Here is a 20,221-nt window from a genome sequence, read left to right on the forward strand (position 1 = left end):
TATTTGCTGAGCAGAAGAGTAAGACTCAAAAAACATCGCAGGTCAATCTGAAGTAAATATTATTTGGGAGGGTTTTTGTCCTTGTTCTTGCTTTTGGTGTTGTTTTGTAGGAGAGGTGTTGCTTTTTTAAGTCTTGAGTGAAGTCTGAAAGCAAAACCAAAATTTATTGTGGTAAAACAAAACATTTTATTTTGTCTTCAAGTAACCGTTTTTCCTGAATTAATTGACCACAACTGGTTTCAGTCATAGCCAAAGAAATTTCAAAAGGAATTGTCTTTTCAAATTGAAAAATGATCAAAACCTCTTTAAAAAATATCATGTTCTACCTGAAAAATTAAATCCCCAAAATCAGCACAAAATGTCCAAAATACCCTAGCTCCACCCAGAAATCTCAGCTCTGGTTAAAGAGGTTTCCACTGCAATCTTTCATCCAATTAGTACACTTAGAGTAAGGGAGACCAAAACAAACCCTTAAGTCACCACCAAATGCAGTCTGATGTCCATGATGTCATTGCCTATTCATTTATACTTGCAGTCTGCAAGATGAAAGGTAGAAGCTGTTTATCCAGAGCCACCTCAAAGCTTCTCAGCAACATACGCAAAGCTGAGTTTTGTCACTGCAAGAAGAAAAGAGGCCAAGGCCAGGCTGGGTTGTTGTTGCAATAGGAAGGGGATGGGTAAGAAGAAAAGGCTGGGGAGAGACCTGGAGTGCCAGTCTTCTTGCTTCTCCTACATCTAAGGAAATGGCAGGGTCAGGAAGGGGTTTCTCTCTCCCTAGCAGTGCCACTTCCCTACACACACCTACCCCTCCTTTAGAGGCAACAACAGCAAGCCAGATAACAGCCTCACCACTGCCTACAACCAGCTGGAAAACAGAAAATGTTACCCCCAAAGAGAATGACTTTCTAGTACATTGCCATTTTAAATATGGAAGGAGACAAGGACAGGAATGGGCTGTCTATAACACCAAAACTCTCAGAGGTCACTCTTGCATGTCTTTTATTCAAGCAAACACACATCCATACAACCTCGCTTTGGCTTTTAGGTGCTGTTAGAGCACCAGTCTCACAGCACACGGGACCTTAGAGTTTTCTTCCTGATGAGGTCCCACTCTATACATACAGAGAAATATCCAAAACACAGTAGCAGTTTATGACCAACTCAATTCTTATGTCTCCCTCGTTCCTGGTGCATTCGGGGTGGACACATCCAACCACGTGACTGGGGGTGTCACCATACACTGTGACACACACTGTATATTTTAGGATGAGCCTGACCTCCTTCTATTTCTCTTCATATCTCCTTACATGCTTGCCAAAGAAACGCAGTTCACAAGCACTCAAAAGCAGCACGAAATAAAAACAAGGGGAGTCAGTGAAAGAAGTATACAAGGGGAAAGACTAAGACAGAACACCACCAAAGATAGGCAGAATTTCCTAAGATTTCCCTTGAGGTTATCATTCTGTTACATTGCCTAGAGTAGATATTTAAGGCCTCCATGCTTCATGATATGGACCAACCAGCAGCATTCCTTGCTTAGGAAGAAATGCCATCCCCATTGGTGTGTCAGCACCAATTGTAGCTGCTTTTACTCTTACATTGAAGAATTTGTGTTGGCCATTGCTGCAGATGAGTCAACAACCACTGGCTTCTAAATGACAACATCTGCTGCTATCTTGTCTGATTATAATTAAGTATCTTGATTTTATGGGTACTACTGGCTCTGGTAGGACTGACAAGCCAAAAACTGCAGACTTTCCCCTTTACTAACGAAGAGTCCCAGAACCTCTTTTTCAAGAGAAAATAGTTAAATCCTTCCTTCGAACAAAGATGACAGCTCCTTGAAGCTACCCAGTAACTTCCCATGGTGGGTCTAAAACACTTAATTTTCAAAACCTAGACTCTTAATCAATCATATTATGCATTACAAACATCAACCAGGATAATCAGAGCCAAGATAAAATACATTCTTTGCATATTTCCCCACTAGCAATCACTGTCAAAAGCTGAGACAATAACATTGTGCTAATTTGCCAATAATTTATACAGACACCACTAAAATGTGCTTAATCCTCAAAGAGATTCAGTTGCTTGACTCCAGATTTCAAAGAAAAGCATGCAAATGCAGCAATAAAATGCATTCCATTTAATCAACTGAACACATAACAGACTGATTCACATTGGTTTATGGCATCAAATAAGTTTCTGATGTGATTCCTTGTGGGAGAAAAGGGAGAGGTTGTTGTAAGTATATTTTGGCAGAGTACTAGAAGAGGTCACAGACAACTGATTTCTTAATAAAGTGTTAAAGGCTTCCAAAATTTGCCTCTTATGGGAAAATGGAAACTTCCTGTCTCTACTATTTCTTTAACAGAAAGAAAAGAATAGCAGAAGTTAGCTAACATATGCCAGTTTTTACTTGCTTAATTGTTGGAAAATGCAATTTTCTTATTTTAAGGTAAATAAAGTCTACGGTATTGGTTTGTATCCCACTATGTTAGCATTGCACCAGATCTGCTATTAGATTGCCTGGAAGAATTTTCAACAATATCATGACAAACCATTTGGAAGCAGAGATGAGAAGGGTCATACAGCAAAGTCTGTCAGAGCTGACAAAAAATTTCCACTCTCTACTTTATTTGGAAAATAAAACGGAAAGAGACGGGAATCAAACAAACTCTCTGTGGTATTAAGTCAAATTAAATATAGTTAATAAAAATTAAGACATTTTGACGTTACAGAGATATGGGTCCAGTGATGAAAGAAGAAACAATGTTCTGGAGAATTATGGCCTGGAAAACATATGGAGAGAGAAGGGAAAAGATTAAAGGAGATGTAGACAGGTGCAATTTGATGGCAGTGAAAAGCTCTGGCCACCATTGCAGACCTGCACTGTTTAGGAAAGGCTGCAGTTACACCAAACATCTGAAGTCCAAAATTTCAAATATATTTTCACTTTATTTTATGAATGTCCATCAGATATATATCTTTGATGTTACAGCACACTAGTTGAATAAAAATCAACAACATAAAAACCCTCTTCATAAAAGATCCAAGAAGTGAAATCCCAAAGCCATAACCAATTACTTTGTGAGCATATATCTTCTTTGACAACCATATATAAATGACATCATGACAACAAATACAATGTACAATAAGTGTGCAATGGTACAAAATATACAAAAAGGAATGTGTATTTAATATACATTCAACAATACCCCATAAAAATCTTTGTTGGGAAAGTGAAGTGCCTTTTCAAGAACAACAAAAAATGTACACCACTTCAGTTAAGATGCCTGATGTATCTCCCATCAAAAGAGTAAAGTCTGTGTTCTTTGACTGGAGATATAAAATAACTGAGCTGAATTTTTCCAAAAGAAAAAAAAAAATTCTAAACTTCATAAAATTTTTGTCCACATCTGTAGTATAATAAAATATTTAGAGTGCAGAAAATTCAGTTTAATTTAAATTTTACTTAAAAGTGGGCCCTCTTTTATTGATAGATCTAGCTCAGTCATATAAAATCAAAAATCTATATTACTTACAGCAAAAAGACCATTTCTGCTCATGTGTCTGATCTGGTTTTAATGCATTCCACAATTCACATAATTTTGCTATAATGGAAATATGAGTCTGACCAGAGGTCAATACAAGAATCGTTCCTCATTTTCTCCTGGCTCTATAAAAGTCTTGCATAATTTTACTGAAATATTTTTTGCCTAAGTTTCAGATTCCTTTGAGTTCGACCTCAATGGGAATTTCAGGAAATTATTACGGTGGATATTATGAAGATCACATGCTTATAATGTGACTGATTTTATGAAAAAGTGCACCTAGCCTCCAGTTTTCAAGACACAATTTTGTGCCTTTCTTCCAAAGCAGATACTTGCACTGACAGCAGAAAGCATTTAGATGCTGAGCTGTGCAAGTACATAACCCATGTGCACCTCTGCTGGGCATCCATCCTCATTCCTTGTGTGGGTTCAGGAATCAAGGTGGCCAAGTATTTCTAATAAGCCTCTCAACTGACAAAGCTGATCCCTGATTTCCAGAAGTAGAGATTCTTGCTTTACCTCCAGAGTTCAGGCTTTGTTGGTTTGCAACCCAGGGAAAGGTGACATATTGGCAGCCAAACGGAGGGTACTGACACTGCCAACGACCTCTCTTGAAAGAACAAGCTTCCACAGAGAGGGACAAGTGCAACTTGCACTGCAGGTATCACTTTCCTTCTCCTTATATAGTTTGAGTCTGCTACTGCCTACAAACTCATGTGCCCAGTCCTACAATTCATACAACAGCAGTTAACACTTTTAAATTTAACTGCAACAGGTTTTACCCCAACACTGATGACCATGACTTAGGCATCAGAATGTGTTCAACTTGCAGGTGCAACACCATGCCTCTTGTATTAGAGGCCAACACAGATCATCCAGCCCTTCAAAGCATTAAAATCAAAAGGATTTTACAAAGTTCAAAACTCACCTGAGGCTCATTCTGAGTACCAATCACATTCTGATTTTAAGAGAGACTCATAGTTATGCTACCAAAGGACAATACACAACCTTTGCAGGTTTCAGGCCTCTCTGAAAATCATTTCTTATGAATATGTGTAGAAGGAGTGATAGGAAATGAAAGGTACCTAGAAATCATATGGCATGCCTGAGCAATGCCCAGGTGAATGAAAAAATTCATGTTATTTGCAGTATGTATATCTCTTCCTGAGTTGAATTTCACTCCCGATATGGAATCCAAGCATCTGCTTTCTTTTTTGGCAAGGTACTCAATCACACGGTAAGGCAATCCAATTTTCTGGTTTGCTTCCTGTCTTCTTTCCTCTTAAATGGCCAACCATTTCTCACCAAGATCACCACTACAATGTGTGCCAGAATATGTTTAAAATATGGTCCTGTAAAAATAGAAATTAGGTTTGTTTCTTTGAAGGCAGCATTAATTCTTCATATATTCTGGGATCTTGAAGATTTCAGCTGAACAGATTCAAAATGATCTTCCTTTTCCTGCAATGGAAAAGACAGGTTCCCATCAACTGGGATTCATCAAATTCACTCCAACAGTTATTACAGTCACTTCTTCTCTTAATATCTCCAGAGCAGCCTTTGTCAAAGACTTTGCATTATTTCTACCACAGTCATTAAGTGCATGGTTTGACCCTTTATTATTTAATAACACTGCTAATTCTGTAAAAATTTGCAAAATCAATAAAATTATGCCATATATATTGTTCATGGTACATTAGAGGGCACAGGGAAAGTCTACATTTCATACTCATAGTATAGGACAGGTAATTAGAGCTGGGGAATTGCAAGGTAATCGTATCTATGGTTATTATTACTTATTAATGTGTTTCCTACAACAAATAAAATGTTTGGAGCAAAGTGTATGAACGTGAACACCACTGCCTTGTTCCTGGATTCCCATCCCAACTCCTCCTCTGGAAGACCCACAGGACAAAAGCAGTCTACAAATCCTCTGCCATCTTAAAAATCAGGGCTGGAGGGTTGAGTTTGCTTTCTGTTATTTGCTGGGTGACAGCCTAGGCCATCTGGCCAGAAGGCATCAGGGTGAGAAGTGTGGACGCACGCATTACTGCGTGTGTGAACAACCCAATGGTCCATGCAGAGCCAATGAATAAAGGAGCCCTAATAAAACTACTCACCAGAAAATGCTGGTTCTTGCTTCATGTACCTACCTTTTATACTTGTTGATGTACCCAAACAGTTTGGAAACTATGTTAAACTAACCTCATGATCTGATCTGTAAAGCCATCTCACTCAGATCAGGACAGCCTAGTGCAGATGTGAGAAAGAGCAGAGGAGAAAATTGTCCTGTGCTACTCTACTGCAGACTATATATTTCTTGTTCTGATAGACCTGGCATTGTTATGCTGGAGACAACACATGGAACTAGAATAGCCTCAATGTGAAGTAGTTTCATAATTCTTTAACTCCTATATTCTCATTAAAAATAACAACCATTTCTTTCTATATTACAGCCCTTAATTCCTTGGGTACTCAAAACCACTAATAGCTTCATGAGATGTTTTGCTTCATAGAAATGCCATTGCCTGGAGCTTGAACATATAGTTAGGATACTTCAGATTTTTCTTTCTCTCTTAGTTTACATTTCTCTTTTTCTCCCCTGTTTTCCTCCATATATTTCTTCTGTATTTTATATGCATATGCAGCAGGAGATGAATTTCTTCATCTTTTGCATAAATAAAAACTGATGCCTATAACAGTTGTTTTGGAGAAATATGTATTAAATTCCATTTATCTGCAGGGATACAGGACACAGATTTCAGTAAGCTAATGAGGTACTGGAAGCTGAGTTTGCCAGCTATGATTATCTAGCAGGAAAAAAGGAACCAGCTTAGAAATATCTGACAGGCTTGTTTAAAAAGGAGAGAATACTCAGGGAGCCTGCTCAAAAAAACTCTTTTTGAGTCCAAATTCAAGTGGTCTGAATACTGAAGTACTAAAGCTTACTTTAAAGAGAAAAAAAAACCCACTTCTCCCACACTCTTGTCTCTATACTTCTAATCAGGAAGGAGCCAGTTGTTTGTGCTGCAAATGGAGTCAGCAAAGCTTTTACACTTATCAGGCATACAGCAAAAAATTACTCTCACCAGCAGCGCTGGTCATCACACTCAGCCACAGCCAGCCAAGCCATTTCATGGACAAAAAAAAATCATCAGTACTTCAAAGTCAGTCCCTATAGGATTCAAAATGGAATCAACTTCCATTTTTGCAACACCACCACAAAATTTGATGTGATTTGATTTTATTTACATTTTCAATATTCTCAATATTGAATTAAGAATTAATATTGAGTTTCTGCCCCTTTCCACAAGGAACAATATTGATTTTGCAAGACAAATAGTCAGGCTGGGGTCAAGGGGAAGTTCCGCATATTAGCTGTGTAATGGTAACTTCTCCTAGGAGGGTTCTGGGGAGCAGGTAGCATGTAAAGAGGACAGCAGTCTAATAAAAAAAGTGAAAGAACAAAGAGAAGAGAAAAATAAGGGAAAAGAAAGAAGACACACGGGTTTTAATTACACTGGACTCAATCACAGAAAGGAAAAAAAGGAATACAAGAAAAAAATATCAGAATTCAACATTCTGAAATATTATTTGAACAAGAAAGAAGAGAGTGACTTTTTAAAATAATTTTTTATTAGATCTTTTAAGAAACCTTCCTATTTTCAAATAACCCACTTCAGCAAAGCTGTTTGAAAGAGAAAATGTCATCCACCTTTATCCTGATCATAACAGATGCCCCACCTGGACTCCCTTAAAGACAACACTACCTTCCCATAGTCTTCAAGGCATTTGGAATAAAGACCAAAGTGCTTGCAGGATCTACCATGATAGTCCTCTGTTGCTCCTCTCAGAAATGTTCAAAGGACACCAAAGACCTTTGTGCTATGAATTCAGACATGCAGCAGCCTACATCATATGAGCTGCAGAAAAAAATGCTTTTTGCTGTTGCTTCCCACTGAAATGGAGGAGGTTGTTGTGTTGGGTAACAGACTGTGGCTGATGCCTCCTCTTCAACTGAATCCTATAGCACTCAAAATTATGGTTCTCAAGTCAGCCATGAAGCCAGCCCAGGTGAGTTGCAAGCAGCCAGCTGGTGGCTGCGTTCCCAGTGTTAATTTTCTGTGTCTATAATCACTGTGTTTGCCTCAGCAATGGAGGTGTCTGGTAGGAATCCAGGCAGAGAGGTTCCCCTCACCATTAACTGCTCTTTTTAGGAATCACCCATACAATAAAGAATGACACTGAAATTTCTCTGCAGAAGAGAGCATTTACCCAATACCCTGCAACATTTTTTATCATTATCCATGCTGTGGATTTCAGCAGATTGACTATGGACTGGGTGAAGCGTGCATGGGAGGCTGCGCAAAGCACTGTGCAAATTAGCATCAAAGCCTCATCACATCCAGTAATAAATAAAGGTAATAATTATTTTTAGTATTAATAGCAGCAATTACTACTCACCTTCGTTGCTAAGGACTTGAGCTTCCCCAGCAGTGACTGCTTATTTGAATATACTATTTCTTCTTCATTATCTTCTCCTTCCATTATAGCACAGCTGTCAGCAGCTGGCAGCTCACACTCTTTTGAGTTTGCTGTCATCACTAATTTGGAATATTTATACTCCAGCCTGAAGATATAAAGCCAGACAGGCATAGATTTTTTTACAAATGTCCCATATTCAAGGTGTTTGTAATTTAGATTATCTGCAGTCCTTCCACATAGTTACTTCAGATGTATTTACTGGAAATTAGGTACTTTTCAATTATTAAAAATGTGTAACCAAAATAGTGTTAACCATACATCGAGCTCCTGCTCTCCAGATTAGTCCTCTATACTTATAAAAGAGCCATGTTTTCCCAAAAGACTGCAAGTAGGTCGAGAAGATTTCCTGCATGAAGAAGTGCAACCTGTGTGCTGGTTGGGGCAACAGCAGGTTCAGCCTGTATCAGAATCTGCATCACACTTCTGTCCAAGGAGGTTATGGGGAAGAGGAGAGATGTGTAACAGTGTGTGGTAGGAGGCAGCAAGAGGTGGGGACCATGATACTGGAGTCTGGAGTTGGTGAAGCTGGCTGTGCTATGGAGTGAAGAAATCCCACGGAGGTGGAATCATGTTTTGAAAGCTTATGGCATGAGATTTGAGAAGCAGAGGACAATGGGGATGGGGAACAGTCTGTATGTTCAGTCTGAGAAGCAGGGATCTTCTGGGTGTGTACCAGACATATCCTGACAAAATAGACCTAAGCAAGAACCCTATTTTAACCCAGCTGAAAGGGACTAATTAGATTGAAGAGATATCCTTTTGGTCTTCAGACCTTGAGAAAGCCATGTTGCTTCAGGACCTAAGGTCAACTTCAAACTCTCAGTGGTTAAAAAGACAGTTCCTTTGGGAAATTATGCCATAACAAATTACTGTGGATTTTTTATACTTTCCTCACTAGCATTTTTGAGAGCCACTGCTTGCAAAAGAAACCTCAGCTTGGTGGATTAACAGACTGATCCAACACGGTATTTCTCATCAACATTGTCATAAGGTCAGGTCCATGAAATGTCTTTCTGTCCACTACATCAAGCTTTTCGCTTACTTATATATGGAACAAAATTTTCAGTACTTACTTCTGATTCTTCTTCCAAAAATAGCAGGTCAAGGCTATGAGCAGAACAGCAGTGAAAGCACCAACACCAGCTCCAACTTTTAGCCAAAAATCCACTGTTTCACAAGTGCTGGTCCTTTTTTCTGGCAAGGGAACCCCTTTAATGCAATGCTTTGGCTCATTCCATACATACAAGGTTTCCTTTCAAACAGAAAATTGAAAGCACCAAAAAGTGAGCCACTTGTAGGGAAAGAGAGAACTATCTGGAGTTGAGGAAAACAAGCTGTTTTGAGGTAGAAAGGTTAGACATCTTTTCAATGAAAGCCAACCAAAACATGTACTTCATGTCTTCAGACTCTAGGTAGAGTTATATTGTGTACTCAATTGTCCTCTTGATAGTGCCTGCAGGTTCAGTCACAGCAAAAGGATTTCCTCTTCCATATTGCTCTTCACCTGGCACAATGTGGGTTGGACAGCAATTGTGAATGTGTTGTGCCTGCATTGGAGCTGTTGATCAACAGGACAGTTCTGAACCTGTGAAAGGACTTCCTAATATTTGCCTAGAGAAGGTATCAGCAAAAAATCTGGAAGCAAGGAGGATGAACTTCTGAACTGAAATTCTGAATCCTTTCCTAGCCTGCCCCTGATGTTTATGGCTGTTAAAGAACTGAAGCCCTCAGGGCACTCTATCCTTCACAAATAACTTGCCAGCATGTATGAATGCATACAGACTTCACATCCCTATCCACATAGCTGGTCTGCACAAGCCAGCTCTCCTCGAGGAACCACACTGCCATTGGCAAAAATATCTCTGTGTTTCAACACAGCACCTCACCAATAAGACTTGCACCCAGTCAGCTCAGAGCCTGGACTGAGATTTCCCAACTCTACCTACTTTTAAATATTAAGTTGCACACCAAAGTTCAACAGAGTCCAAGTTGTACCCAAATGAACCCATCTGACTTGGAGACATGGGTCCTGTACCTGAAATCCTTTTTTGCAGGCTCCTTCAATCTCGTGGTAGTCTTGCTCCGTGCAGAGAGGGCAGGCTTCTGCACTTTCCCATACAAAGTAGAAAATGCATCCATCGCAGGTGCCTGCAGGGCATGAGCTAGGAGGAGAGCAAAGCTTAGTTATGACTTATGAAACACTCCGGGGTTTGCATCCTCACTCCACATTCTGCTGCTGGAGATTGGTAATGGTACATACAACAAATGGGTAAATATCCATCAAGTCAGCAGATGGAAAAATCTGGGAGAAGAATTTTTCCCAGTTCATAAAATGCTTTCTCAAGTGAAAACAGATGCTGGGCTGTCAAAGGTCTGAAATAACAGTCTAGTTCCTGGCAGTGAGTGCTACTCACGCACCTACGATGAAGAGGAGAGAAAGAACTAAGCCTTGGAGACCAAAGGAACTACTCCAGTGTTGCCCCAGCATGGGCTAGCCCAGCAAGCACCTCTATCACTGTTCTCCTGCACTGGGTGACTGTTCCACACGAATGCTGCTATCTGGTTCCTGCTATTGTTCTAATGATGTCTGGGTGATTTCATCCATATGGAATGGACTTGTCCTGTCATGGTTAATTACTAGACGGATGTTCACCAGTTAATGAAGAGATAACAGCTTTTCTTAGTCTAAGAGAGACTAATAACCCTATTTTGCATTCAGTGTGCAGAAGAAAGTTGTACTGGCAATGGCAGGACATTCACGCAGCTTTTGTTACTGACAATTACATCAGGTCTAATAGCAGCAGTGGCCAAAAGTCCACACAAGAAGCTAGGTCATGTAAATGTGAAATATATCCATACAGAAAAATGGATTTAATTTTTTTTCTGTATCATCTGGAAAACTGTCATCCTGATCTGAAGGAATGAAAAATCCACAGTCCTAATATCCTGAACTGAATAACTGACAACTGTCCTCTATGGATTATGGAACATTTTTTCAATGTACATGGCAAAAGCATTGCCAGACCTTTCTCCTCAACCTCTTTCATTTGATACTGTACCTTCATGTGATACTAAACACCATGTCTGGAGGATCAAGGAGTTACATGCAGTATTATTTGACATGTATCAGATACCTCACTGTTTGAAAATAGCTGTCTGACTGCTGAGCTAACCAAAGGGAGCTAGGAAGGGAGAGATCAAAAAGAACTGAGATAAGGTACATCATGTCAGCTGTGTGCCATTTCTGCCCATGCTCACACTTTTAAAAGCAAGGTAGGTTTCTCCTTCCTCGCTACTGGTGAGTTAACACAGCTCACATCATGTTAAACTTACAATACTAGAAGGACACCTGGAGGGTTTTCACCCTGCAGCTGATAGACAGTGGCTTGTTGCCCAGCATAATTTGTAGTGTGTCAGGTCCCTAAGAAACTGGGGTAAGCTTCTCCAAAGTTGTTCAAACGTCAATCACTCATCCATCACCTGTGAAGTAGATGCCTCTTTGCCTTCATTCAAGTGAGCATGGTTCACCTGTCCCAAGAGGGACAGGGACCAAAGAGGATCCCACACTTCTCACACTGTTAGCTTTTGGGAAGAGGACTTAACTTTTGGGAAGGAGCATGAGTGAAAGGGTGACCAGCAGATTTATAGTAAGGTCCAAACAGACTAAGATGGGCCTTGACAGCCAAAGAGGAGGGTTATCAGAGTTGAAAGGAACTTCTGAAGAATCACTTGGTGTTGCTACAGAGTAATGAAATTAATTCTTTTACTGTTTTTTTTTCTTCTCTGCAACTTCTCAGGTGCAGGCATAAACAGGACTTTGAAGGGAAGATGCTTTTTGGAGTCACTTGAATCAGAGTGGAGAAAAGGTCAGGCAAATTAAACACAACTGGTACAAGGGGTCCAGGATACAAACTGGAGTGATGAGGCACATAAATAAATACATACAGAATTTGAACTAGACAGAGTCAGGGCTCACATAAGCATTGCAATAGCAGATTTTATAGTTACTAGGACAGATTGCTCTTTTTCAAAAAAATCACTTTGTCCACAGCCACTGCTATAGATCAAGGAAGAAAAACTACCTCTCAAAGCCATAACTAGGCAGTTTTGATCAGGAGGCCAAAGATTAAAACAAGGAACTGAAATAAAGGAGAAGTGGAGACAAGAAAACATCACTACATTTTCTTTTGGCTTTAAGCTTGGAACAACCTGCCTGACCTCTAACATCTCTCACCACACAGTCTAAATACAACCAGTTGGTGTGCTGGGAGGTGATGGACACACATGTACTTCACCTGGGAGAAAGCAGTGAGATCTACTGGGTGGCTAATGAGGGAGACAGCGTTTCTCATTGCACTTAAGTCTAAAATTACTAATGAGTTTTGTAAAGATTACCTGAGGATAAAAGGCTTTTTGGCACTACTAGGATACAAATACATGTATACCTGGGCACAGAAAGCTCTCCTTGGTCTGGTTTGTTGGGGTTGCATCTCATTGTCACAACAGTTGCGCGGCCATTTTCACAGGAGGTTGTCACTGTTGAAGACCTAATGTCAAACAAGAGGAGAAATGTACTATGTTTCCACTACTGTAAATACCTGTTGTTCTTTCATAGGTCTCTGTCCATTCACGCAACTGCAACGCTAAAGAAATACCCATTACCACAGCACTTTTGCCTTTGTCAGATGGAAATAAAAAAAGGAGCAACAGAAGCAGGGTAGGTTTTACCACTTCATTTAAATCTCAAAGTGCTCAGAGATGCCACTCAAGGAACTGCTCTGGTTTTGTAGCTAGTTTGAATTCTGCTGAGTCAAGGAATAACCCTGCCCACAAAACAGAACACAATGATTAAAAAAGAGAATCACAGGTGTTGTGGTTGTTGTATTAGTCTGCTGGAGAGTTTATGATGGCTCACTCCTTGCCTAGTAGTCTGAGAATCACACTGTCCTGAAATAGCACAAGGCAAAGGGGATTCAAAAAATGGACCTTATTCCAACATGATACGACATTGTAAGCCAGGTTCATGATATACTCAAAATAGGGCCAGTGGTGTGGGGTTCAGTTTGCAGAATCAGACATGTAATTTAAGTATTCACATATGCATAAAGTGCTAATATCTAAAGTGCTATGTATAGCCAGTTAAGATCTATCACTAAAAGCCAGGACAATCTAGAGAGCCAATCAGTAGAATAAAGGTATGTGCCTTAAAATAAGCTGAATAGCCCCACAGGGTCCAGATCCCAAGCTTAGAAACCCCGTTCACATGAAGACACCAGCATGTAAACATCTTAAATGAGGTGATCTTTGAGCTGATTCTTACCCAAGCTGAGGTATTCTTTTTATGGAGGAAAGAGGAGAATAGGAGAAGCACACTAGTAACTGTGCAGATTGGAACAATTATTTTTAACCTCGGTTAGTTCAGTTTTGTAACATCAAATTAAATACAAATCCGTGTGAAAGAAAATATGCAATGGGAAGTGGACATATCAAAGTCATATATGAGAAATTATGGAAAGGAACATGACACTGGAAGTGGCACCTGGATGAATCAAAGCTCTGGTATCACTCTCTACAGATCAAGTGTAATTTAGATTTGAGTAAACAGTGTTTGCTGAGTTCATAAGATGTTCTTCAACATGCCAATCAACATCAGCCAGATACTGATTAAAATGATAAAGATTAAAGGTGGATTAAAGATCTCCCCTCACAGTTTTAGTTCCCTTTAAACAAATGAAGAAATTTGACGTACCAATAAACACTACTTTTTACCTACTTGTAAAAGAAATGCACATCAGGTATTTTGCTTGGAGAGGGAGGAAACATATCTGTCTTGATACTTATATTTTCCAGCATTGTTTCAACAGTAGCTCCTAAAATTTGAGAAGGAAAAACAAAAGGAACAAGCTAAGAATGGATTTCTGAAGGGATCACATATAACATTTTCTCAGTCTGAAAGATATGGGTCTCACTTAATAGCATTTAATGGCATTACTATACATTATACACTTTTCCTCTATTCTAACTACAATTTGCAGATTTGAACATTCCTCGTACAGTCTGATTTCCTCATACAGACATAATGAAAAAATAAAACAACACCAGTGTAATTAAGTTTTACTCTTTTGTATGAATTTAAAGCAATCACAGGATATTACAGAATCATAAAATAATTGGTTGGGAAAGGATTGCTGAAGATATCTGATTCAATCAGCTGTTCAAAGCATATGCCTTGAATATATAACCCTAACACATCATAACCGTGTAACACCCTGAGCAAACTGCAGTACTGTGGGAGAAAAACTGAAAGATGCAATGACAATATTCAGGATTATGAAGTCGTAGTCAAGCCTTGATGTCACATTTTGGAAAAAATGGAACAACACAGGTTACACAGGTCTGCATGGATTTTGGAGAAGAGTTGAAAAGGAGGAAAATTCAAGTAACCAAAGTTCTTAGAGATCCTTCCAACCGCATGAACCAAAGAACACAGAAAATATTGGTTGCTGCACTGCAACATTTCAGAAGAAAAGGGAGCTGTACAAATGGGATAGGCTGCATCCTTCTAGTGAGGTGAAAAATTGCTAGAACAACAAGAAAAAGTGGTAGCAGCCAGCAACTGGTGGGAAGATGGGAAAGACTGAAGAAAATAAATTTTCCACTTGTTTTTGTAACAGTTCAGACAGTCTAGCTGAATTCTTAGGATTTGACTTGACTTTGATTAACTGTCATTACATTTGAGAGGACAATTCACACAGCTGGAAAATCCATGTCTGGTTATAACCCTTTTAGGTAAATATAGTAGATAACAAAGGTGACAGTTTGCACTAGACACCACTACCTGGTGTAGGACAAGTCAGAGCCTGGGACTGTGAAAGCACATGGATCAATGCGCTCAGTAACATTGCTCAGGAGGGCTTGCAGGTGAGGGATAGCTACAGAGCATCACATCAACAGACAGAACAAAATGAGCTGTGGTGCAGCAACCATCAGGGCATGTGCAGAAAGATGTCGGGTTATTGTGGAGGGGCTCTGTTCTGAAAACATGCTGACGTCAGCAAGGATGATCATTTCCTCTCATCAAAGACATTGCATCAAACACAGGGTAACTTAAATTGGGATTTCAACACAGTTAGTTACTCACTAGACTGGAAGATGATAGCTCCTTGGGACCTTATTATATTCAACAGAGGCAATGAGAGAATATTCCCCACCAATACGCAGTACCATACAGATGGCATCTCAAAGTGCAGTTTCTCAAAAATAAGAACACTGGAAGCAAAATCAAGTGTGAAAAAAAAAAAAAAAAAAGTCATTCTTCAGAGGATATTAATTATAAGGCTAAAAAGCCACAATGACTCTCTCAAGAATGACAATAGCTTTGACTAAGAGTCCACATTGGATCAGAACAGCGGTAAAAGAGCAATTCAAATAAAAATATTGGCACAAGCTTAATGGAGGGAGAATAGAGAATCAAACAAAATCAAAAGTTATGAGTTACAGAAAAATGATAATGGATGCTAAAGACTTCAGGGAAAAGCCTGTGTTTGGCAGTAGTAGAAAAATTATAAGTTTGGAGATTTTTTAGAAATACTAGAAATAAACGTACATCTTATGGATAGGAAAGGCAAATTTCAACCATTTTGAAACGTAAAAATTGTGATAAAGAAAAGTTAGCAGAAGAGCTTGATATCTATTCTCTCTACTAGGAAAAAGTCAGGACTATCTACTTGTTTTCCAAGACAATGACTGAACACCTCATTCCTTCAGTGGCAGGAGAGAATATTGGCATCTACTTGGCATGCACACTTATAAACTAGCAAACCCATACTTAAGAGTGACCTTTAACAGAGCTTTTAATGATAGTAAAATGTCAAAAGACTGATGGAGAGGGGATATGGTAAGCCAAATTACAATGTAGCTAACACGATGAGGCAAAATATCAAGAATGGTAAGTGGAAGATGGGTTTCACTTAATGAATAGATACATAATGAGTGACAGTCAACATGAATTTATGGGGAACATCTCCTGTTGAACAATCTGATTTCATTCCTTAAGTGCTTATGAATTTGGTTGCTAAAGAAAATTATGTAAATTTATCAAGTATTTCACTAATTACCACATGAGATGCTGATTTAAAAGTTAGCAGTATAATATCAATTAAACGGACACTCTGGATTAAAAATTATTTAACTAATTAATTATAAAATTATCTAGCCATGGGAAATTGTCATCAAATGTGGTATGTCTCTAGGCTTCTCAAGGTATTGATATTGGGAGTCCCAAAATGGAAGATTATCATCAGGGATCTGCAAGGAACTATATAATAGCTGCTGGTAAAGTGCGTAGATGAGACAAAGATTAAGAGGAACAGGAATAAAATACAGAGCAACTTGGTTCACTTGGTAAGCTGGTACCAATCATACTAAACATATTTTAGTGCAGAGAAGTGCAGCAAGAGATGAAGGCCAGTCCTAAGGAAGAGAGATTTCCCCTTGGAAACTAACTCTGAAACAAGATTTAGCGTGGACATCAGATCCAAGAAGCCATCATGAAATCCCAGGAGTCTGGAGAAAGAAGGACTCAGGGATTCGATCCTTGCATGTAAATACAAATACAGAAGTGATTTTTATTGCCATTATAGAGAATTAAATACTGGAATCCTATTCCATTCTGAAACCTATGCTTTAAGAAAATATAATAATAACAAGTTACAGAGGCTTCAGAAAGAGCTTCAAAAATTATTCAGATGCTTGAGAGAAATACATGATAGCAAGAGACTTAGAAGAACTTGGTCTACTTAGTTTATCAGAAGAGCAGACTGGGGAGGATGTGATGGTTCCAGTACACACAATATTTCTCCAAAGAGGAAAATGTGGGTGTGAAATGGAGAAAGAATAACAAGAAGCAAGAGATGAAAACTGAAGGCAGGCAAATTCAAACAGGAAACAAGTCTGCTTTAAAGCAAAATACAGAGGCAGTATTTGACCAGTGGAAAAAAATACCAATGACTGTGGCAAAGCTTTTATTTCTGGCAGCGTTAAAAGTCCAGGTTGAATGCTCTTCCAAAGACGTGCTTTTGTCAAACATGAGTTTCTGGGCTCAGTGCCAGGGAGAAAGTACAAACACTCAGTGCCTGTAATGGATAGGTGAGCAGACTAAATGACTACATTGTCTAATCCGGCCTCGGACCCTGGGAACTTGTGAGTCAGAGCAATGCAAGACTTAATGATGTGCACGGCCCCATGCTGCCCTAAGCCTTCTCCTTCCTCGCCTAATTATGTCCCAGCACCAGCTTCTTCTTCTGAAATTGCCCAAGTGGGGACTTGGCATGGACAGAAACACTTGGACAAATGTGACTACTACAGTGATTGGTCTTGCCCTGCATGAGGTGGGTAGGAAACATGAAAGAAAAGCCGTGCTTTTTAATTACATTCTCCAGATTTTTGTGCTGAAATTCTGTGCACCATGGGACCCACCAGACCAAACACAGAGAAGAGTAACGTGGACATGGAAAACAAAGAATGGGGGCAGCCCTTACTCTTCTCCTCCAGTCATCAGCTGAACTGAAACAGCAGCAAAAACCAATGGTGTCTGTCCAGATCTGCTTCACATCTCAGGAACAAAGTGAGACTGAATCTTGGGCTGCCCTTCCACTCTTCCCCCAAGGTAATGCAGTACTGCTGAGCTGAGAAGGATTTACTCTGCAGCCCTAAATACACAAGAGTACATCTATGATAACAATAAGCAGAAGACAAACCATGTACCTAAGAACCTGTCAGCAAGGCTGTTGGACTGCAGAGCCAGGGCTGTTCGGAAACCCTTGCTGTCCGACGGAATGATGGTGGACTGACAGACAAAAGCTCCCACAAAATTGGAAAAATCTTCTGATTCTGCAACCATGTCCTTCAGCGTGACATCTGTGATATTGTCAGTGCAAATAGCCATCTTCTTCCCCTGGGGACAATCAGGAAAAAATTAGGAAGATGTTGGTTGTTGATAAGACATGAAAAAGCCTGAGAAAGGAGAGTCTGCAAACTGGATGAGTTTGATTACTGCACCTTAGTAACAACTTGATGTTTCTGTCATGAGAGGGACAAATTGCAACAACAAACTGTGCCATTGTGAAAGCTACGATTAAAGCCTTGTACAGACCCAGAAACATGATGTCACCTCTGGTATGTGTCTTATCAGAAACCTGTGCTATGAAGAACTCTTCTTTGTTTATCCTGACAGCACAGTGTTTACTTGCAGAGCATAATAAAATGGCTTGCAAAGGAAAACCATATTTCCCTTGCCCTTAAATGATATACTGTAGAATACCTCTTTATTTGAGATTTAGTCCAGATAAAATATTTTCAAAGCACAAATACATGAAATCCCTAAACAGATATATAGCCTTCAAGGCTGCATTAATGTCATGTGTCAAGACCAGTGCTAGAATCCCAGAGCAACAGCAATGCAAGACAAATCACCAGACTCAGTTGTCCTGACAAAATGCCAAGCACTCACGACCTAATCATTGGTGGTACTGTATTACCATCGTAGTACTCCAGGAAAATGAAGACCAGTTCCATGGGGGAGTGAGCATATCTGTACCATTGTGGATCCAGTTGCCAGCAGCTCTAAGCCAGGTGGTACTTAAACACACATTTAAGCCTAAAAGTATGCAAAACACTGCAAAGAAATGTGACTACTCATTTGCCTCAACTCATGCAAACCCTTTGGTATATGGGAAAGAGACTTCAGAACTTCACAGGGCTGAACATTAATGTAAACTACATGCATTGGCATTCATGGGACAATACACATCACCGGTACTGCTCTGAAACTTCAATTTATGTATGTCCAAGCTGCAGACAGAAAAATCTTGACTCTGGGGAAGAGACTGCACTCATGGACTAAACACATTTTTCCACCACTTTAAAAGGCTGCAATCAAAGTCAGCAGTGAGCACCCCAGCCACTGGCAGAGAGCAGAGTGACCAGGGGCTCTGCTGACTGCAGTGTCTCCAGTCAAGTCACAAGTGAAACATACGGAAAGAATTTGGCAATTGAAAGGCTCAGACTCTTACTTGAGTTCCTTGGTGACAGCTCAAAAAGGTCAGGGTTGTGAAGTAAGTTGAAGGCACAAGAACTAAGAACAGGTAGGGATGTGACAGGGATTTTCTTCTGAGTGTTTCTTATGCCTAAAACACTGTCATCTCTGCTCTGGAAAATCACTTGGCTGCTCAGAAGTCCTCTTGCACTGCTGAGCAAGATCCAGAGAGAAGTGTTTGCATGGTGTCAGTGACAGCTCAGCTGTCCTCATCTTGTCTCTGTATGACCCCACAGAGCATCAACATGGGCAGCAAATTGGTCAACCCCCTGACCCTCAACACCAGCTGAGCTTACCTCATTCCCACACAGGCTGATGTTAAAGAAGTGGAAGAACTTGGTCCCTCGGGAGGTGAAGCTCGGTCCACTCATCAGTGAGCCCACCTGGCTGAGGTTGCTAAAATCATAATTTAGGCTCTGGTTATCCTTGATGTATGACACCAAGCAGTCACTGAAGCAGGCAGAGTGGTCCTTCAGAGAAGAAAAGGCATCCGTTAAAGAGCAGTTAAGGACCAGCAGCAAACTATTCACCTGGGAGTTAAAGCAAGCAGGTGCAGACAGGACTGCTTTCTTTGTTAAGGATGGAGGGGAACTTTTTCCTATTCTGTAATTCACCTTTCCCTTAGGACAATTCCCATTCCTGTTTCAGTCCCTTGTAATCACATATCAGGGCTCTAAAGTTCCCTACACCTGGCCTTTCTGCTGTCTGCTGCTTTAGCCAAGAAAATGCAGTTTCTTGCTTTGTTTTGTTGTGGGTGCTTTTAGGATCCCAATGTCCCAGCTTAAAGCCCTGTAGATAGACCAGAACATGGCCACAGTTACACTTGCATCTTGCAAAGGAAACACAAGAAACAGGGACAGGATATGAACCCAGCTGAAGACAGGCAGAATATGAACAAATTGGAACAGTTCAAGTCCCTGTGCAGCTCCTTGCCAAAGGACACTGCACATGATAAATGTTTATCTAGGTTTAAGGCCAATTTTATATAAGAGGAACTTGTTACAGGTTTCTAAAGACACAGAAACAT

The 20,221-nt window shown here is 39.9% G+C and overlaps 1 protein-coding gene across 1 annotated transcript in view; it reads right to left on the minus strand.

The window, feature by feature from the left end:
- Positions 1-2,938: 2,938 nt before the first annotated feature.
- The window catches only part of ELAPOR2 (endosome-lysosome associated apoptosis and autophagy regulator family member 2), a 103,465-nt gene continuing 86,182 nt past the window's right edge, over positions 2,939-20,221 (minus strand). The window contains exons 15-22 of the mRNA XM_074827939.1: positions 19,491-19,664; positions 17,865-18,054; positions 13,873-13,969; positions 12,545-12,646; positions 10,135-10,261; positions 9,173-9,351; positions 8,019-8,184; positions 2,939-5,015 (exon numbers count right to left, since the gene is read on the minus strand). Of these exons, the coding sequence (XP_074684040.1) occupies positions 4,956-5,015; positions 8,019-8,184; positions 9,173-9,351; positions 10,135-10,261; positions 12,545-12,646; positions 13,873-13,969; positions 17,865-18,054; positions 19,491-19,664 (1,095 nt within the window). The 3' untranslated portion in view covers positions 2,939-4,955. The remainder of the gene's footprint in view (positions 5,016-8,018; positions 8,185-9,172; positions 9,352-10,134; positions 10,262-12,544; positions 12,647-13,872; positions 13,970-17,864; positions 18,055-19,490; positions 19,665-20,221) is intronic.

The sequence above is a fragment of the Strix aluco genome, chromosome 5 (genome assembly GCF_031877795.1).
Source record: "Strix aluco isolate bStrAlu1 chromosome 5, bStrAlu1.hap1, whole genome shotgun sequence".
In the NCBI taxonomy this organism is placed as follows: domain Eukaryota; kingdom Metazoa; phylum Chordata; class Aves; order Strigiformes; family Strigidae; genus Strix; species Strix aluco.